The sequence below is a fragment of the Panthera uncia genome, chromosome B4 (genome assembly GCF_023721935.1).
Source record: "Panthera uncia isolate 11264 chromosome B4, Puncia_PCG_1.0, whole genome shotgun sequence".
NCBI classification, from domain to species: domain Eukaryota; kingdom Metazoa; phylum Chordata; class Mammalia; order Carnivora; family Felidae; genus Panthera; species Panthera uncia.
In genome coordinates, this window is record NC_064809.1 from 133,120,885 (window position 1) to 133,139,760 (window position 18,876).

The 18,876-nt window shown below is 47.1% G+C and overlaps 1 protein-coding gene across 8 annotated transcripts in view; it reads right to left on the bottom strand.

Annotated features, from left to right (window-relative positions):
• EFCAB6 (EF-hand calcium binding domain 6) overlaps window positions 1-18,876 on the bottom strand; it is a 244,502-nt gene that overhangs the window by 183,311 nt on the left and 42,315 nt on the right. For 7 of the 8 annotated variants that reach the window (XM_049626480.1, XM_049626482.1, XM_049626481.1 and 4 more), the window contains 2 exons: window positions 16,482-16,570; window positions 10,785-10,851 (listed from right to left, as the gene is read on the bottom strand). In XM_049626480.1, the coding sequence (XP_049482437.1) occupies window positions 10,785-10,851; window positions 16,482-16,570 (156 nt within the window). Of the gene's footprint in view, window positions 1-10,784; window positions 10,852-15,752; window positions 15,847-16,481; window positions 16,571-18,876 lie in introns of those variants that run through there. The other variant, XM_049626485.1, reaches the window with a different exon arrangement.

An 18,876-nucleotide genomic window follows, 5' to 3' on the forward strand; every position in this document is an offset into this window, starting at 1 on the left:
ATGGATGGATGATGGATGGATGGATAAAAGAATGGATGATGGGTGGAATATGGATGGATGGATGGATAGAAGAATAGATGGATAGATGGATGGATAAATAGATAAAAGAATGGATGATAGATGATTATGGATGGATGGATGACGGATGGATGGATAAAAGGATGATGGATAGATTATGGATGGACAGATGGATGGATGGGGTGACTACAGCATTTATGGGGGGAAAGAGACATTAGTAGGCCAAGTAAGTCCTTGTACAGATAGGACAGGTAACTACAAGAAGGATGTGTAGGGATCTCATTTCCCAGTGGACTCAGTGATCTGCTGTATATCATCCTGGGGTAAGCTGAACGGGACAGAGACAGCAGAGTGGGAGGGGCAGGTCAGAGCAGCCTGCAAGCCTACTCTTGGTATGGATGGAACGTGTAAGTTTTCCACGGGTTAAGTGGAGACCAAGAAAGGCAGGGCTTGAGTTGTCCCGCTCCCAGGGGCTGCTCCTCAGGTAAGGGACCCACGCACCTGAGGATGTGCACTGGACCACCAGGAGTAGAGCTGAGGAGGTCCAGAGGGCGTTAAGCCAGGACTGAACCTCTGCATCAGGGAACCACATGGTTTGAAGGCCCACACAGCACGGTCCTCATAACTGCCCCTGTGCCCTATAAGGGAGGAGCCTTTATATGCTGCCCACAGAGGACACCAGGACACCAGTGCAGAGAGAGAAAGACATGTTCCCTTTCCTCGGCCCTCATCACAGACCCCGACGGTCACGGGGGGAGAGGGAGAGAAGGACCAGAGGGTAAGCCGGTCGTGCACCGCTCGCGCAGCGGGAAGGGGAGGAGGTGGCCAGCTGAGCTGGGCCTGAGCTCAAGGTTGAAACCGGACTAGGCCGTGCGAGACGTGTGCGTAAGTAAATGTGGCCAGAGAGCCAGGAGACCTGCCTGAGATACGCTTAAGGGACGAAAAGGCAAATTTGCTAGCGGCTGCTTAAGAACAGTGAGAAGAAGCAATCAAGCTGCTTCATATTTGTACCCCACCGAGTTCAGATGGTTCAATAAACTGCTAACAGTGGCTGTTATTTGTACTCTACGGTTCTTTGTTGAAAATTCTTTTTATGGCACTTCGGGCTCCGGGAAGGAAAGCTGTGAACCCAAATAAATATGACCACCCAGACGTTAAAGGAGGTGAGAAAAGGCCTAATGTTCCCTCCCAGAAGCCCAGAAGCCCCAGCTAGGCTGCAAAATAATCCTTCTCTAGACCCGGCTCCGATGTGGCCCTTCCCGGAGGAAGGCCAAGCTTCTTCATGCCAGAGCACAACCCGAACAGTAAATTGACTCGAAGCGGCCACGGTGGTATCTCACTGGCTCCCGTTTAGCTATTTTCTGTGCGGTTCCTCCCCCGGAATCACCCTTCCTTGCCCGGTTTCTAGCACAAGGGGGTCAGCGCGGCATTCTCCCCGCCTGCCTGGGGACAGAGCCCCAAGGGGAGGGGGCTTCTAGCAGCTTCTAAGTCTTGGCTCTGCAGCCAAAATGGAAGGGTTCAGCATCCACGGCTGTCAGTCTGGCACCTTTCTGTCACCACGACTACATTCATTTTAAATTTAAGGAATAAATTTTTTTAAATGAAACCGTGCAAGAGGATTTTTCTTACAATAAACACATCAGTGCTCATTTTCCTTATTATCCTACTTTTGGCTATTTCGTATAAAATCTTTAATTAAAGTTTTTCTTTGAAATTGTCATTATCAACCCAGAAGAAAGAAAGAGGGAAAAAAAAGAACAACACAGCTGTGCAGATATGAGGCGCTATTCAGGACTAAATGAACTGGAACGGAATAAGTAGCTCGACTGTTATGTTCTTACTTTTGGCTCTGTATTCTCAATAGCACAGTCTAGCTTGTCACTTTATATCGATTCCATCTGTTTCCACTCTGCAGAGTATTGGCTTCCTACCGTGAACATTTCCTATTTACCAGCTGGTAGAGATGAGCCAAACCAGATAGGAAAAAATTAGACTGCATTCAGAACCCCATAAACGCAAACTTTCAATTTGGGGACGCATGGGAGGGGCAGCGGCCGGGCGTTGTTCACCTTTAACAAAGGCTGCGCCTCGGTGCCCAGGGCTGACGCTTCCTCTCGCCGCTCTGACGCTCGCCCCCACGGGCCCAGAACGATGCATTTACTCACTGAACGCGGACAAATCTTGCCTTTACCGAAAACTGAACAAGCTTCCACAAAAGGACAGTTAAATGAGATCCACGGGAACAGAGAAGAGGGTGCTGAGAAAAGAGCTAAAGCAACCAAAGAGTCAAGAGTTGCTACGACGGAACAAAACTCCAAAAACCTGGCTTTGGGTTTCCTTGCGGCCAGAATGAAGAGGGAAACTCGTCGCTACATACACCATAGGCCAGGTAAACCTTCTCCCACCTTTGATTTTTATTTGCAGAAGGTTTACCTGCGACACATAAAGACTTCCAATAAGAGGTTTTAGCTACCACGGAACTTCTGACACAGCCATGAAAATAAGCCCCACGTCTAAACAACAAGGGGTTTTAAAAGTCCCAAATCTAGGGGTTCCCCAGGTGGGGCAGTCAGTTAAGCGACTGACTCTCGATCTCGACTCAGGTTGTTATCTCGAAGTTTGTGAGTTCAAGCCCCTCATCGGGCTCTGTGCTCATAGTGCGGAGCCGGCTTGGGATTCTCTCTCTCTCTCTCTCTCTCTCTCTCTCTCTCTCTCCCCTTCTCTCTGCCCCCCCCCCTCCTGAACACCCCCTCTCCCCCTCTCCCCCCCCCCCACCAAAATAAATAAACTTAAAAAATTTTCGGGGCGCCTGGGTGGCTCAGTCGGTTAAACGTCCGACTTCAGCTCAGGTCACAATCTCGCGGTCCGTGAGTTCAAGCCCCGCGTCGGGCTCTGGGCTGATGGCTCAGAGCCTGGGGCCTGCTTCTGATTCTGTGTCTCCCTCTCTCTCTGCCCCCTCCCCCATTCATGCTCTGTCTCTCTCTGTCTCAAAAATAAATAAAATGTTAAAAAAAAATTTTAAATAAACTTAAAAAATTTTCTTTTAATCTGTATATATATTTTTTAAAGGTGCCAAATCTATAAAGCTACCCCACATCCCATTTCTTGCTCTGTCCTCAGCACACTGAAACCCCATCCAAGGCCCACCTTGACCACCAGTCTCACCTGTCCCATGCAGTGATTCCCAGCTACTCTAATTACTGGGAACCTTTCCTACAGAACTATTTATCCATTTAGTAAATGTTTGCTGAGGTCACCCTAAGTGCCAGGATCAGCTCAAGGCACTAAAGTTACAACAGTGAGCAAGACAGAGAAGGCACCCGCTCCCCGGGGAACATCTATCTTAGTGATAAACACGTAAACACACCAAAACCTCAGAATGTTCTAAGTGTTGGGGGAAATATGGAATTTTAGATAGGCTGGTCAAAAAAAAATCTCCCTGGGGGCACCTGGGTGGCTCAATCAGTTAAGCATCTGACTTCGGCTCAGGTCATGATCTCACGGTCTATGAGTTTGAGCCCCGTGTCGGGCTCTGTACTGACAGCTCAGGGCCTGGAGCCTGCTTTGGAGTCTGTGTCTCCCTCTCTGTCTCTGTCCCTCCCCTGCTCACGCTTTGTCTGTCTCTCTCAAAAATGAACATTAAAAAAAATCTCCCTGGAGAGAGCTCCCATGCTGAGCACTATAAGCCGGGATGCTTGGGGGATGTTTCCTCGATGGGCAACCAAGAGCCACAGGACATCTTAACCAGAGGGGTCTGGTGAGATCTGACATCTGTTTTGAACAGATAACTCTGGGTGTCCTGCAGAATAGTGTAAGGGGCCCGGGCAGGAACAGGAAAAGCAGTCCGGGGGTTTCTGACAAAGCACAGGGTGGGGACATCGGTGGCAGCGGGGACGGAAGAGGTGGATGGGTTCCAGATACGGCCCAAGGACACAGCAGACAGACTTGCTGATGGACTGGACGTGGACGAAGGGCCAGTAAGGAAAAATTGCAAATAAGATATAAGGAAAAGTTGCCATTTGCTCTGCACACAGTGGTGAGTCCGGAGCCCAGACGTGCCTGGGGCACAGAGCTCTCTTTGTGGCCTAAAACCACAAGTGACCACATGCCATCATTTCACTTTCCACGTGACAACTCACGTCTTCTCTCCTCCAAATGCAGACTCCCGATTTTTTGAGTAACTTCTATGGCCCCAGCACTACAGCAAGTTCATTTCATGTGTATTGCCACCAAGAATCTCGACAATATTGGAAAAACTTCGCAGTATCGTTTCTCCATTTCACAGCCGAGGAAACAGCCTCCAGAGACACTGGCTTGCACAGGGGCGTTTGGACAGTGAGTGGTGGCCCGAGGGCCCCAGCCCATCTCCCCTACGATCTTGACTGAAGTATTGATTTTGCCACATGCAAGAAGATTAAAAAAACAAAAACAAAAACAAAAACGGGGCACCTGGGTGGCTCAGTCGGTTGAGCTTCCGAAATCAGCTCAGGTCACGATCTGGCGGTTCGTGGGTTCGAGCCCCGCGTCGGGCTCTGTGCTGACAGCTCGGAGCCTGGAGCCCGCCTCGGATTCTGTGTCTCCCTCTCTCTCTGCCCCTCCCCCTGCTCACCCTCTGCCTCTCTCACTCTCAAAAATAAATAACCTAATGAGAAAAAACAGAAAACCGTAAACTTAGTCTGAAATGATACAAATTCTGATGTCACAGAATCTTTGTGTTAGCTTCCTGACAGAGCCTTTAGTGAATTAATAATAGAGCAACCAAAAATAGGTCCTGGGAGAGAAGCATCTTCAATCCAATTTTTTTTGAAAATGGCAACCGATGATTTTGTTATGTGAGATTCTCCAGATCAGAATGTAAGCATTCTACTTCATTTAGTTGTGCACAGACACACGAATAAGAGATGTGACATTATTAATCACTATATTCAGTTATGATTGATAGGCTTTTCTGCGGGGAGGAAAAAGTGGCTCGGATACAATCTGTCCCAACAGCTCTACGATATGCTAATATTTTCTTCAGACGAAAGAGGAGATGTGTTCAAATACCTGCTATAATAGGCAATTAATACCAAGTGCACCGAAGGACAGGTGATAAAAGTGGGATTAGGAGAATATTATAAATTAACCAAGAGCTTGTATGTTTTAGTAAATGGCCTCATTTTGAGTTTGACACAGTCTTTTTATTAGGCAAACAGACTGCATTCTGGTACATTTGTTCATGCTAATGTGGTGGTATAATGTGAAGGTACGTTTATGAAATGGTTGTGATTCTAATGACTGTTGCTTTATTTCTCAAGCAATAATTTTTTTAATTTCTTTTCTTTTCTTTTTTTTTTAGGAAAACTCACCTATTTGAGAAAATGAATCGACCCATTACTTTTGTCTCTTCCGCACGAGGATATAACAAACCAAGCAAGCAGCTCGGGACCCCTCATTATTTACTAATTGCTTCGGAAATGACTCGGGCTGCATCCATCCAACTCCAAGGCACCAGGGTAATCCCATAAAAACTTGTGTCAGATCACTTGGTGTCCAACAGACGCACTAGTCACGGCTGACTGGGTGGACCAGATGTTCTGACATCATGGCGCCCAGGCTTAAAAAAAGCGTCCCTGATTTGGGTGGTGACGTGGTCGAGAGCAAACAGCCTGGGGCGCTGGATGTGTCTGGGTTTTGTTTTTTTGTTTTCTTCTTTTGTGTCTTTAACTGAATTATGCAGGTTTGTTTTGTTTTGTTTTGTTTTTGTAGATGGGGCCGTGGGGAAGGGTCGTGACGTCTCCAGACGTACCCTGCGTTCTTATATGGCTCAGAACAGCTTCCTGTCTCTCAGGAACTCCCTGGTCCCGGCCCATAATGAGCACCCGCCCCACCTCAAGTAGCAGCATGAGATTTTCTGGCATTTCCACCTCACCCTTGGTGGGGGGAGTTGGTAGGAGATAAGACAGAGTACAAAGACCAAAACTTAGTTGGCCCGGCAGCGCTGAAGCTTTGCCTTGGTCCTTTCTTTCCCGGGAGATTCTTCCCCTGAAGAATGTCCTAGGCCTTGACCCCTGCCACTGGCGCAGGATGAAGCTGGAGACGTGCAGGACAGGCGTGGAGCAGAAAAGCCTGAGGATGTGGGCAGAACGGCGACAAAGGCAGGACGTCAGAGTGCGGACAGGAAGAAAAGTCCCAAATGCCCCCTTGAAGTAGACGTCACTTGTACAAAAAGATGGCTCACGGCGAAGGTGAGCGAGACACTTCTCTGTGCTGGCCTGGTCTACCCGCGGGCATAACAAAGAGTCACGTCTGCCGAATGCAAAGGAAGCATCAATACCGGTTCTTTTCTAACCGGGCCTCCAAGAGGCCGGGGGGCCTACTGGCTAAGGGCGAGGACTCCGCAGCCAAGCGGCCAAGCGCCGCAGCCTTGGTCACGATGCTCACCCTCTGTCGTTTCCCTCCATATCAGTGTGGGGCAGGGATGGCACCTGCCTTGTGGGGCTCCCCTCGAATGAAGTAATTTTAAAAATATTTTTCATGTTTATTTATTTTTGAGAGACGGAGAGAGAGAGAGAGCGAGCATGCGCACAAGCAGGGGAGGGGCAGAGAGCCAAGGAGACACAGAATCCGAAGCGGGCCCCAGGCTCTGAGCTGTCAGCACACAGCCCGACGCGGGGCTGGAACTCACGGACCGCGAGATCGCGACCTGAGCTGAAGTCGGACACTTCACTGACTGAGCCACCCAGGCGCCCCTTGAACGAAATAATTTAACACCATACGACATTTAGAGCAGCTCCTAGTAAGCGCTCAATCAGTGCTATTATTCATAGAGCTGGTAAAATTCAAAAAATTACATAGTGTCCAAAGGATTAAGGCCCGGGGGCGGCGGGATCCTTTCGGCAGGAGGCTGAAGCGGGTGCTGTTGGTCCCCTTCTGCAAATCCCCTTGCCCCTATTCCCTTCTCCTTCTAACAAAACCCTCCATTTTCCGTTTCTGTTCCGAGAGCTACCCTCTGGTGGCCCCGTGCTTCAGGGGACGGAGTCAGGCCACAACCCCAGGAAGTAATCAGGGTCGGTTCAGGCCAGGTGTGCCTGATTCCCGCTAAATGCCTCTGCTTCCCTAGGAGACTATGAGAGCAGGGAATTGAATAGACCAGAGACCTCAAGGACCCGTCAAGCAGACGCCAAGGCACGGCACAGAAGAGGCGCAAAGGAAAGAACGTATCTGTGACCAAATGAAAAGCAAGGATCGAGGGAGTGAGAGCAAGAAAGGAAAGCACAGGACTCAGAGCCCCTACCGAGTAGGACCCAGTGCAGCGCCATCAGGGGACCGGGACCAGCCGGAGCCAGAATGTGACGCCCTGAGGACTACCTGGGCTAACACAGCTTCTCTTCTCCCACACACAGGGCCCGCCGCGATCAGACGGCAACCTCTTCCCGTGAAGCCATGGGTCACACTCACCAGAAGACGGAGAGGCGGGACCTGGGGATCATCCAGTCTGGCCCGCCCTATCCCACCCCGTGATTGATGGAGAGAACAAGGCTCAGAGAGCCCAAGGGTTCAACCGGACAACGAGCGGGAATGTAAACACCTATTGGAGGGTCAGAGTGCCCATGAAGAAGGGAAAGGCCGAGGAACCAGCCATCAGACCAAGCTCACTGCAGGGGAAACGATGAGGAAACACAAGCACTGGGGTTCAGTCAGTTTGGGGCCCTGACTGCTAACTATCTGTCGGCTTAGGAAGGCTAGACCACACACACAGTTAGCAAAATTTTGGCTCCCAAAATTCAGAGACACTTGCACACATTCTTGGCTCTGGCAAGCCACGCGGACTTATATTTAAAACAAAATAATGAGCTCTCCCAAACCATATAGATCACCCGGCAGTGACAACACATGTCTAAAGAGACCCTGTTTCTAATAACTCCCAGGTAGTCGGGATGAGCACTGGGTGTTGCATGGAAACCAATTTGACAAGAAGTTATATATAAAAATAAAAATAAAAAAAACCTCCCAGGCATTCGTCGCAGCCACCGGCGCTCCTGTGGGGGCCGTTCGCAGGACAGTAGCCTTAACTGGAAATACGCTATTGCACACAGCTAACAGGTGAGGATATCTGGTTCTGTTTATTTGGGGAGTGGGTGGGAAGGGAGGAGATCCATTGGCGTTCCCGTCTATCCTTCAAAGGCAGCTGCCGCAATAACGAGACTGGGATAGCTGGCATTGTCCAACTGTTCCAGGTGCTTTACACACCGGGTATCTGTAAGGCACACAACAGCGCTTCTGGGAACCAGGATGCCACGGGAAGTGACTCAGATAGGAGGGAGAAAAGCTACCAGCAGAAGGGAAGAGGGGAAGGATGTGTTTTGTTCTGCGGAGCCGACAGGTCCGGCCAAGAAGACATCCAGCTAGACGCTTCACCGGAGAGCCCCCTGCTAGAGCCAGTATGAGCCCGACTGGAGCTGAGGACCCGTGCAGAAGCCCCCCGAGTTGCCCTGAAGTTACCCTTCGCTCCTTAGAATACTGAGAGCGCCTCCCACAGGCAGAGCTTTCCGCCATTTTTTTAAACATACGGTGTATGCAGCCCAGCACGCTGACACGCCGGCATGTCCCACTGAACCAAAAGTGCCTCCGTCAGCTCCTGCCCCTGTCCGCGACACACGGAATGAAAGCTTCCTGTACTAACCCCACAGGGAGACGGGGCTTTGAGAACTGTCTCCCGTCTCCTTCCTTGTCACAGGTCACGCAAAGTTCTCTGCTTTCAACATTTCCTTGGGCTGTGTTCAGTTTGACGCACCCCAAGCGGCGAACCCCTTGAGCTCAGTTATACTTCAAGGTGGTGCTATTAGCCCCGCTAAGGGAAAGCCAGTGATAAAGACTTGTCAAGGCCGCTGGTGAGTGGCAAAGCTCCAAGACGGAAACCCAGAGCCGACCGGTCCTGTTCAAAAGAAAGCCACAGGCACTCAGTGGAGTCCCTTGTCCTCAGCAGAGCAAACCAAGACTTATTTGAAGTTTCAGCTTCTCCAGGACTGGAGTTTGAAGCCAATCAATCTGGAATTTACCGGCCAGCACGGTTGAGGTCATCTGTCTTGTGGGCCCTCCCTCTTCCTCCCTCTCCCAAAGACAGGTGAGGTGATCCACCTAAAAAGACCCTTGTCCTTCGCCCCAGGGAAGGTGACCTGGCCCGAAACTTAGATCTTCACATTTACTTGGTTGAGTTTTTTTGTTTTTTTTTTTTTTTTTTTTAACAGTCCCCAGGTCGGTCTTGTCCTACTCCACCTGCCTGCCCAGAGTCGGGGCCCCAGGTAGAACTGGGGTGCGGTGGACGCTGGCCGGCATGCATGGCAGAGAACTCCCCGAGCCACCCAGGGATTTAGCGCTACTGCAATCACCCCTCCTCGGCCTTTTCCCCAGAAGTTGCTTGAAAGCTTCACTGTGCAAGCCCACTGATTAACTCGCTCCTAACCAGTGGGAGGGCTCCCCCCCACTGTTAGGATAAGAGGGAGGGGGCTGAGATAACAGAGGAATTAGATCAAGGGTCCCTTGTGGCTTTCCTCGGCGAGGCCTTATTGTTGGTAATTTCCAATCCCGGCCCAGGTCCATACGCGCTGCGCTCGCTGAAATGCTGTATTTTTTTTTTTAATGTTTATTTATTTATTTTCTCACCAACAGTGAGATCATGACCTGAGCTGAAATCAAGAGTCGGACGCTCAACCAACTGAGCCACCCAGGCGCCCCTGAAATGCTGCATTTTTGATCCACGATGGTGTTTATGTTGATATGATGATTCTGACAAACGGTTGACTTTCCCAGGAGTATTTCATGATTAACACAGCTTATGAAGAGACAAATTAAAGGCGTGCCATAAATGATACCAATCATATTATGTATCTCTTACAGAATAACAAATGAACCACAATAGCAGAAGCAGATAATTACACCAGGGTTCTTACTAATATAGACTATAGTGAAACCAGATTTTTAGGAGTATGTCATGCTAAAAAATGTCACATTAAGATGAATTTTCTGGTGTCAGTGGCTTCAGCCAGGGAAATTCAGACAAACATTTTGTAGATTTCTGGCGATTTTTTAATTTTGAAATGTATGAAAATCCCAGAAGGTTCAAAAAGGAAAGAAGATTGGTCACATTTCAAAGCAACATATTGAACCGGGTGAATTAAATCATGATTCTCAAACTGCTTGTGTAACTGACAGGCTCAAATGCATTTTAAAAGGGGTCTGATTCCAACCCCGGGAAGCCACGCACATCTCCTCCCTCCCTAGCCGTACGCGACGATGTCCAACCATAATCAGCAAACAGGAAGGAGCAAAGCTATATGCTCCTCTCCTAAACACATGTAGTAGCTTCTGTGGCAAAGTTACTCAATACTTAAATATATGCCACTTTGGGTTTCACCAGTTATCTTTGCCATGCTGCTCTTAATTGGCATTTGCCGCTGAAAAGCAGTAGTTTTCTCTTTCCAAAGAGATCCTTGCTTCAGTCTTCGACAAATCCAGAAAGGGCAGCCCTAATACCGAGGATCTAAAGTTACTACAAAAGTGACTCATATTCCAGGACTCCCTGTTGGTGTCACTCATCCGAAGAGACGCCATCCGAGGCCGTCTGAATGCAAGCTCTCACACGGGCTTGTTATCGGATCTATTTGTCAGACGGCCCCGACGGGAGAGTGCAGACCGCAAGATGTGGCCCATTCTGCTTCATCTACCTCTGCTGACGATACTTTTGACAAAGGGTCGGGGGAAGAATTTTAAAAGATCTCTATTACCTTTTCTCCTACTTGGATTTCAAGTTCTTTTACTGTCCGACTGCAATTCATTTCATTCCCACCTCCCCTGAAAAATAAAAATAAAGACTTTTTGTTAACATGTTTTAACCAAATAAATGCTTATGTAGGGCCTGCAGAGATCAAAATTATAAGGATTTCTAAATTATATATTTACAAGCGCGAGGTATTCCTTACACACTGCCATCTGCCAGCAGTGTAGACCTGGACCAAGTCCCTAGCTTCTCCGTGCCTCAGTTTCCTCATCCGTAAAATGAAATCTAACATTTATTCCTCCCAGGTAGTGTGGGAACTGAGCAGTCAGAGCTGACACTTCATGAGCACTTCCTACGGCGAGCCCCATCTGATTTAATCCTCACGATGACTGTGGGTCAGGGGCCATGATCGTCCTGGTTTGCAGACAAAGAGACTGAGGGAGACGAAGGTCGTGGCTGGAGAAGTGGAGGTGCCGGGTCACACCCCACATCGCACCCCTCCGCTGCAGTCCTGTGTTCTGACCTCTAAGGGGTCCCCAGTCCACTCCAGGGGCACTCTTTGCCACGCGGTAAAGGACTCCGTGGTGGATGTATGTCTGTACCATCCCCGTGGCTCCCTCTGCTTTTATTAACTGTTTTCTATCTCACATTATCCACGTATCTATCAACTACTTCAGAGCCCCTCTTTGGAACAATCCGAAGCAGAGAAGCCAGGAACGATCCACTTGAAGGAAAAGCTCTCTGGACAAAGCAAAGGGAGGACACAGCGGCATGAGGCCGAGGGGGCCGGAACTCAGCACGTCCCAGCTTTGCTACTGGCGGTGGCCACGGAGACCAGAGCCCGCCCGGCAAGGGCAGGGGACACGGGTGAGTGCAGGGATGGAAATGGATGCCAGCTCTGCGGTGCTGTGGCCATGATAAGGAAGCTGGACTTCATACTGGGGTAAGCGGAAGACGTTGGAGTGTTTCCAGCAGAAATTAACTTCATTTTACGTTGGAGGAAACTGAGGCTGGGAGGGGTAAGTGCCCAACTTCAACAGGGAAACTCGCCAGGAATCCAGACTTGTGGTTCTATATCAAATGTAATATTTTTCATGTCTTAATCATGTATCGGAAGAGACACAAAACACTATTTTGAAGAGAGGTTTCAGACTTAAAGAACAAAAACAGACAAATGCCTGTGTACCCACCGTCAGCTGGAGAAATGGAGCAGCGGGGGTGTCCCCGGGAGCCCGGTGTCCCCGGAGCCCGGTGTCCCTGGAGCCGGGTGCAAACTCGCTCCCCATCTCCCCCTTCCTCTCTCCCTCCCTCTCCAGTCCACAGGGCGGCCCCTGGGCCCAACTCCCCTCTGGCCCTCTTCCCTTCACGGCTGTCTCCCCTACACTGCGTCTTGCACCCCTGAACTCCATCTTTCTGTCTGCTTCAGGAGAACACGGCTTATTATCAGTTATTAACTTAGCGGCGCCCTCTTTCTTTAGTGTTTCTTGGAATGGTAGGTCTTGAAACCCTTTCACTTTTTAACCTTTCTGTAAGCCTGTATAGGTTTTTCTCTTAGTGGAGTTTACTATTTGTTACCTAGTCAGACAATCTTTGCCTTTTAAGTGGAACATTTATTACAATCACCAATACATTTGGAATTTCTACTGGTTCCGCCCTATTCTGCGGGCTTCTTGCCTTCTTTCGGTTAATCCCATTTTTAGGATTCCATCAACTTGTTTGCCTCTAAACACTCCATGTTTAATCTTACGGCAGTTGTTCTGGAATTTATAACCTGCATATTTTTCCAAGTCTAAAGTTAATCAAGATTTCTCATCTTCCTGCTGGACAAGGTAACAACTCGAGGACATTTTATGCTAGTCCCTCCTCTCCGTGTATATATTGCTACTGTCGTGTATTTTAATTCTCTTCTATTTTTAAATTCCCAAAGCCATCGTTACTCTCAGCCCTTAGTGCTTCCTGAGGTCAGCGGGCATTGGATCCAACTGCACACTCACTGTCCTTTTTGCCCTTCACTCTTTCCTGCATCGCCTCTAACTGTCCATCCAGGAGCGTTTTCCTTCCACCTAAAAAGTCCATCCTTTAAAGTTCTTTCACTGGATCTAATGGGGGGGCCAAATCCATTTTTGTTTTACAAGGTCTTTATTTCAATTCTGAAAATACTGAAAGATATGTTCTTTATATATAATTCTAAGATGGCAATGATTTTCTTTCCAGACACTGTGATCGTCAATTCACTCCCCTGGCATCCCTGTTGCTGTTCAGAAGTCACTTTTGTCTAGATGTTGCCCTCTGGCTTCTTGGCAGATCTCTCAGTCTGGGGGTAGTTGCGCCCCCACCCCCATCTTTAATCCTGCTCGGGACTTCTTTGGCTTTCTGAGTCAGCGGGATGGAACCCTCCCTCGGTTCTGGAAAGTCCTCCGCCATTGCTCCTTCAGGTATCACCCCATCCCATCTCTCATTACCAGCTTCACAGAGTTCCAGTTTCATTTCTGTGACTCTGTGCTGCCTTCTGGCTAAGTTTTGTTCTGGCCGGTCTTCCAGTCCACTTATTTCTTCTGCTATAGCTAATCTGTTTCTTGAACTTACTGAGTTTTACATTGTGTTTATGAAATATGACTTATAGATAGAAAAGAATATGTATTTTCACAGTTTAGTTATTATTAAGGCAAATGCCTACTTAACAATCACCCAAATCAAGAGTGAGAGCCAAACCCAAAGGCCCCCGACTTGCCCTCCTCCAATTGTAGGGGTTCCTTCATACTACATGCGTGTATAAAAATAAGAGGCATGCTTTGTAGTACAAAGAAAGGATCTAGTTGAAAGGTGACCTTGAACACCACAGGCAGAGGGGACGCATGTTTCTCCCTTTTCCACATGACCTGACATCAGTGCTTGAGTTTATGCTATGGCAAGAAGCGAAAAGGGCCCCGGTGTTCCCACAGAAAGAGACCTTACAGATTCTGGGCTGGCAAATACTTTATTCCCCGTGCATGGGAGAGGCCTTCCCACTGTTTCAAACCAGGGACACCAGTCTCAGTCTATGGTCGGTCCCCTAGGCCAGTCTGGTTTCTCCTCTTGCTGCCTTTCCTCTCCTCTCTCTGATTCTGCTGCTCCGCAGTTTCACCGGGACATGTCTACATAGGCGTTTCTTTTCATTTGGCTGGCGTAAGCTTCTCAGCCATCATCCTTTTCAATCTCTCTCTTCCCTATCTTTTCCCTGTATATCTGGAAATCCAGTAAGAAATCTCTTGGCCTTCTCTTTCTCCCCACCATGTCTCTTACACCTGTCCTCCATACTTTATCTGTCTTTGTCTTTCTGGGTGGCCTTCGTGGATAACTGCTTTGGAACTACTTTCCACTCCACTAATGCTCCCTTCGACTGTGTTTAATCCACGACTTTCACCCAGCCACTGAATTTTATAGCTACAATTGTTACTGCATCTTTCAAGTACCAGAAGTTCTGCTCCGTACTTTTCCAAATCTTTTTTTTTTTTTCCCCCTTTTGGCCTCTTCTTTCGTATTTATATGCTGAGTCCATTCTTTCATTGTTCTGAACATTCTAAAATAGTTTTAGATTCTATATTTGATACTTCCAGTATTTCGAGCACTTGGATATCTGATCCTAGGGGACATTGCTTCTATTGGTTTGCCAACCTCATTCTTTGTCTCTTCATATGTTTTCAATATTGTGTGTGTGTGGTCTGATATTACTTGGCACTTTGTGGAAATTCTTTAAGGGCTAGGTCGAAAATGTATTCCTCTACAGAAGGCCACACCCAGGCCAGGACCAGTTTTAAGTGAACTACTAGCCTGAGACTTCTCAGACCACACAGGTGGCATTATTTCAGGCACAGACTTGCATAAATACTGACTTACTGTCCTTTGCCCAAATGCAGCATGGAAAAAGGTAGGTTTCCTTGTTGTGCCCTTCTGTGATGCAGATTTATATTTACAACTTACCCTTACATGAGGGATTAGGTGTCCTAACTTTATATGTACTGGTCTTCTGTTGGGTCCCTCCACCTCAGCGTCTGTCTCCTGTCCCCTCCACTCTAAATAGCCAACCAAGCTGAAACACACATCCACCGGGATGTAGCGAATACTCTCAGGGCAAAAGCTGGCTTTCGTCTCATTTCATGTTGGCCTCTAAGGAGTCCTCGCTTTCTGGCTAGCTCACTAATGAATGAAAATGCACATATATGTTTTACCTTATATCAGTCAGTTTAGTTGCTTCCAGTGGAAGTGCGTTCATGGATATACCCTACCATATTAACAGAGGGAGCATCTCTGTTAGCTACGATTCACTGTCTCCAACAGCAAAAAAAAAAATTCAGCCCCACGGGTTAAGTCAGTTTTCAGCTAAACCTTTCAAACTTCGTTTAAACATTTAGCCTTTTATATTTAAGGAAGTAACTTGTGATCCTTTTCATCTCAAGCTAATCATTAGACTGATGTTTCACAATTAAAGGAACAAAAACAAAAGACAAAAAAAGAACTCTCCTGCTTTCGGGTTTTCTAGTTGTTTAGCTTTTCCAACAAATAACATTCAAATGAGGGGACTGTCTACCCAGCAACCTTATCACAGACGGGGACTGCTTTAGGTTAGGAGCATCAAAATACAGTTTATAAAGCAAATGGTCGTTCTTTTGAATAAATCTGGAGATGATCTCAGCCCAACACTTACGGACCATTAACTACACAGAGCACAGAGCAGTCCCCGGCTACCTAGGGATTAACACTTCGTCACTCGTGTTGGCGTTGCTGCGCGGATTTTTTTTTTTTTAATTGTGATAAAAAATCAAAAGAAACAAACCAAACCACACGCACAACATAAAATTTCCCACCTTAATCATTTGTAAGCGTGCAGTTCATCAGTGTGAAGTATATGCACGCTGTTGTGCACGTCTCTGAAACTCGCGCCCGTTGAACAATCCCTGCTCTGCCTCCCCTCTGCTGCATGATTTCTTACACCTACGCTTGCGTCCACGACTGATTCCGTCAGGAAAGCCATCACGCCCAAACTTGCTAATGCTTCAGGATCAGAGTTAACGCTTGCAACGGCACAACTCCTGAGAAAATGAGGTTTATTCATTGAGAGTCAGATAATCTGAGGAATTTGTTTACTAAAATGGCCTTTCCTGAATCACATGCCAGAATCAAAGAACCTTCCAGCTGATAGAGACGTGAGAGTTCATACTCTAACACTCCCCTTTTGCAGGTAAAGTGAGCGAGCCCCAAGCGCGTGCTACAGTTACAGAATCCAAGGGACCTCTTTAAAAAAATATTTCATTTCTACCGCCTAAAACACGATCGCTTTTGAATGAGAGACATTAGAAAGAAAATAAAAATGAACAAATTTAAATTTTGCATCTTAACATGTTTACTTCAAAATTAAAATGTATTATTTCCAAACCTGAAGTACACTGCACATAATACATATTAGCACTGTCTTAATTTGTTATGTTTCCATTTCCAACACAGTATTATTTCTTTTGTTCTAAAACGCATCCTACATTGAGGCTACTAAAGACTTGTCTACATATACGTTTGACTGGGGATTAACTCCATTAAATTCTATATGGACAAGCTCTACCAACTCATCTTCCACACATATCTGTTGACCTGATTAGCTCTCATGACCTCATAGCCTCTCTCTTGTCATTCCATAATTCACATTTTCGTATGAGCAAACGAAACCACTTACCTCTTTATAACATTTATATGTAGGTCCATCCCACCGAACCTGGACAGGAATTCGAGGTAAGGAATGGCACCGGAGCTGGTGAGGGGGATCTACATTCAAACAAGAATGACAGCCCGTTAGAGGATTCAGATCCAAGTAGTAGACCGCACAGGAGTTCTCATGGTGTAGGACAGGATGCCATCAGAGGGGTGGGTATTCTAGGAGGCACAGCTACTTCACCTAGGTGTCTGAGTTGACATACATCCTCAATAATCCGGGTACAAATAGCATAAATGCCAGGCCAATCTGTGATCAGTTAAAAGTCAACAAGTTGTCTACAAAATTACCTGAAATCTAGTTCTATCTAAAACATAGAGTAAAATTAGGGGTGCCTGGGTGGCTCAGTTGGTTGAGTGTCCCACGCCTGATTTGGGCTCAGGTCATGGTCCCGGGGTCATGGGGTCAAGCCCCTCCTCAGACTCCACACTGAGAGTGGAGCCTGCTTAGGATTCCCTCTCTCACCCTCTCCCCCGCTCACAGGACCTCCCTGTAAAATAAAAATAAATAGGGGTGCCTGGGTGGCTCGGTCAGTAGAGCATCTGACTTCGGCTCAGGTCATGATCTCATGATTTGTGAGTTCGAGCCCCACGTCGGGCTCTGTGCTGACAGTCAGCTTGGAGCATGGCGCGTGCTTGGGATTCTGTGTCTCCCTCTCTCTCTGCCCCTCCCCCCACTTGTGCGTGCTCTCTCTCTCTCTCTCTCAAAAATAAACATTAAAAAAAATAAAGAAAAATTTTAAAAATAGAGTAAAATTAGTAGAAATATGTTCTACTATACATTTTATATGTACTTATATGTGTATATATGTATAAATGTATATATTATATATATTTTTCCCCAAAGGGGTGAGGCCACAGCACAGGTTTACCGTCTGAGGGTCATGTGAACTTTCTGTACATTCATATACTTTTAAGGTAGAAAAAAAGCCATTTCTAAATTAAAAATTCTATAAAGGATATTATTGGGTCAAGTGGGTCAATACGGGCTATAGATTAAAGTAGTATCTCAGTGTTTCATTTACTAACGTTGATTACTGTGATTATGTAAGAGAATAGTTCTTCTTTTTAGGAAATACACAGTGAAGCTTTTACAAGTAAATAACCATAATATAAGCGGCTGCCTCTCAACGAGTTCAGAAAAAAATTACGTACACCGTGTATATGTCTTGTACACCGTTTGCGTCTCCATACAGACCACACGTAGATAACAAAAGATCACGGGAGAAGCAAATGAGAGTAAATGTTCCCAACTGGTAAATCTGGGTAAAAGGTCTACGGGTACTATTTGTACTATTCTCATTCTTCCAGATTTTCTGGAGGTTTGAAATTACTTCTAAAGAAAAAGTCTAATTGTTTAAAAAGTGAAAATAATTATCTCCCCCAAAAAAGGATTCGGAAACTAAAGTTAAGACGTGTAATCAGGGGTGCCTGGGTGGCTCAGTCGGTTGAGCGTCTGACTTCGGCTCAGGTCACGATCTCGCGGTCCGTGAGTTCAAGCCCCGCGTCGGGCTCTGTGCTGACAGCTCAGAGCCTGGAGCCTGTTTCGGATTCTGTGTCTCCCTCTCTCTGACCCTCCCCCGTTCATGCTCTGTCTCTCTCTGTCTCAAAAATAAATAAACGTTAAAAAATAAAAATAAAAAAAAAAAGACGTGTAACCAATACAGATATATTTTATGAAGCCTCATACAAACACACAAAGTACAATTTCCCATACAGCTCAGCGGCTCCCACGTCTATACAGTCAAGTTTGATGTTCACTTAGCCCTTCAAATTCCAGCCTCAAAGCCTACACGGCTACCTCAGTCTTCCCCAAAGGACAAATTTCTCTTTTCTATTTAAAACATGTGTGACCAGAAAATGGGACCAGAGGGAGAGTGGCTCACGGTGTGGGCCTTCATGAAGACGTTTCCTGAAAAGCACATGCGTGATTTCTATTTCGGATAGAGTATTTATTAGGAGATGTAATTTTGGGGCAGACACCTCAGAGTTTGCCTAACCCCACAGAAGAAGGGCGAGAACAGGGTGTGTGTGCTGCTCCAAGACAGGAGGCCTCATGGTTTGGGGAGTAAGGCTTCATGACAAGGGGGGAAACGTACAATTGCAGAGCTCATACCCAACAGACGGGCGCAAGCACTACCCTTGGTGTTTTACAGGAGTTAACTCCTCTAGTCCCAAAACCAGCTTCTGAGGGTGTGGTCGTTTTCCACATTTCACAGAACAGGGATGTGACCTCCCTGCACGGCACTACCATTAAGTGCCAGAACTCTCTGTGACTCCAGAGCCCAAGTTCCTGTCACTGTGCTAACCACCCTGCCAAGAAGGAAGGAAGGAAGGAAGGAAGGAAGGAAGGAAGGAAG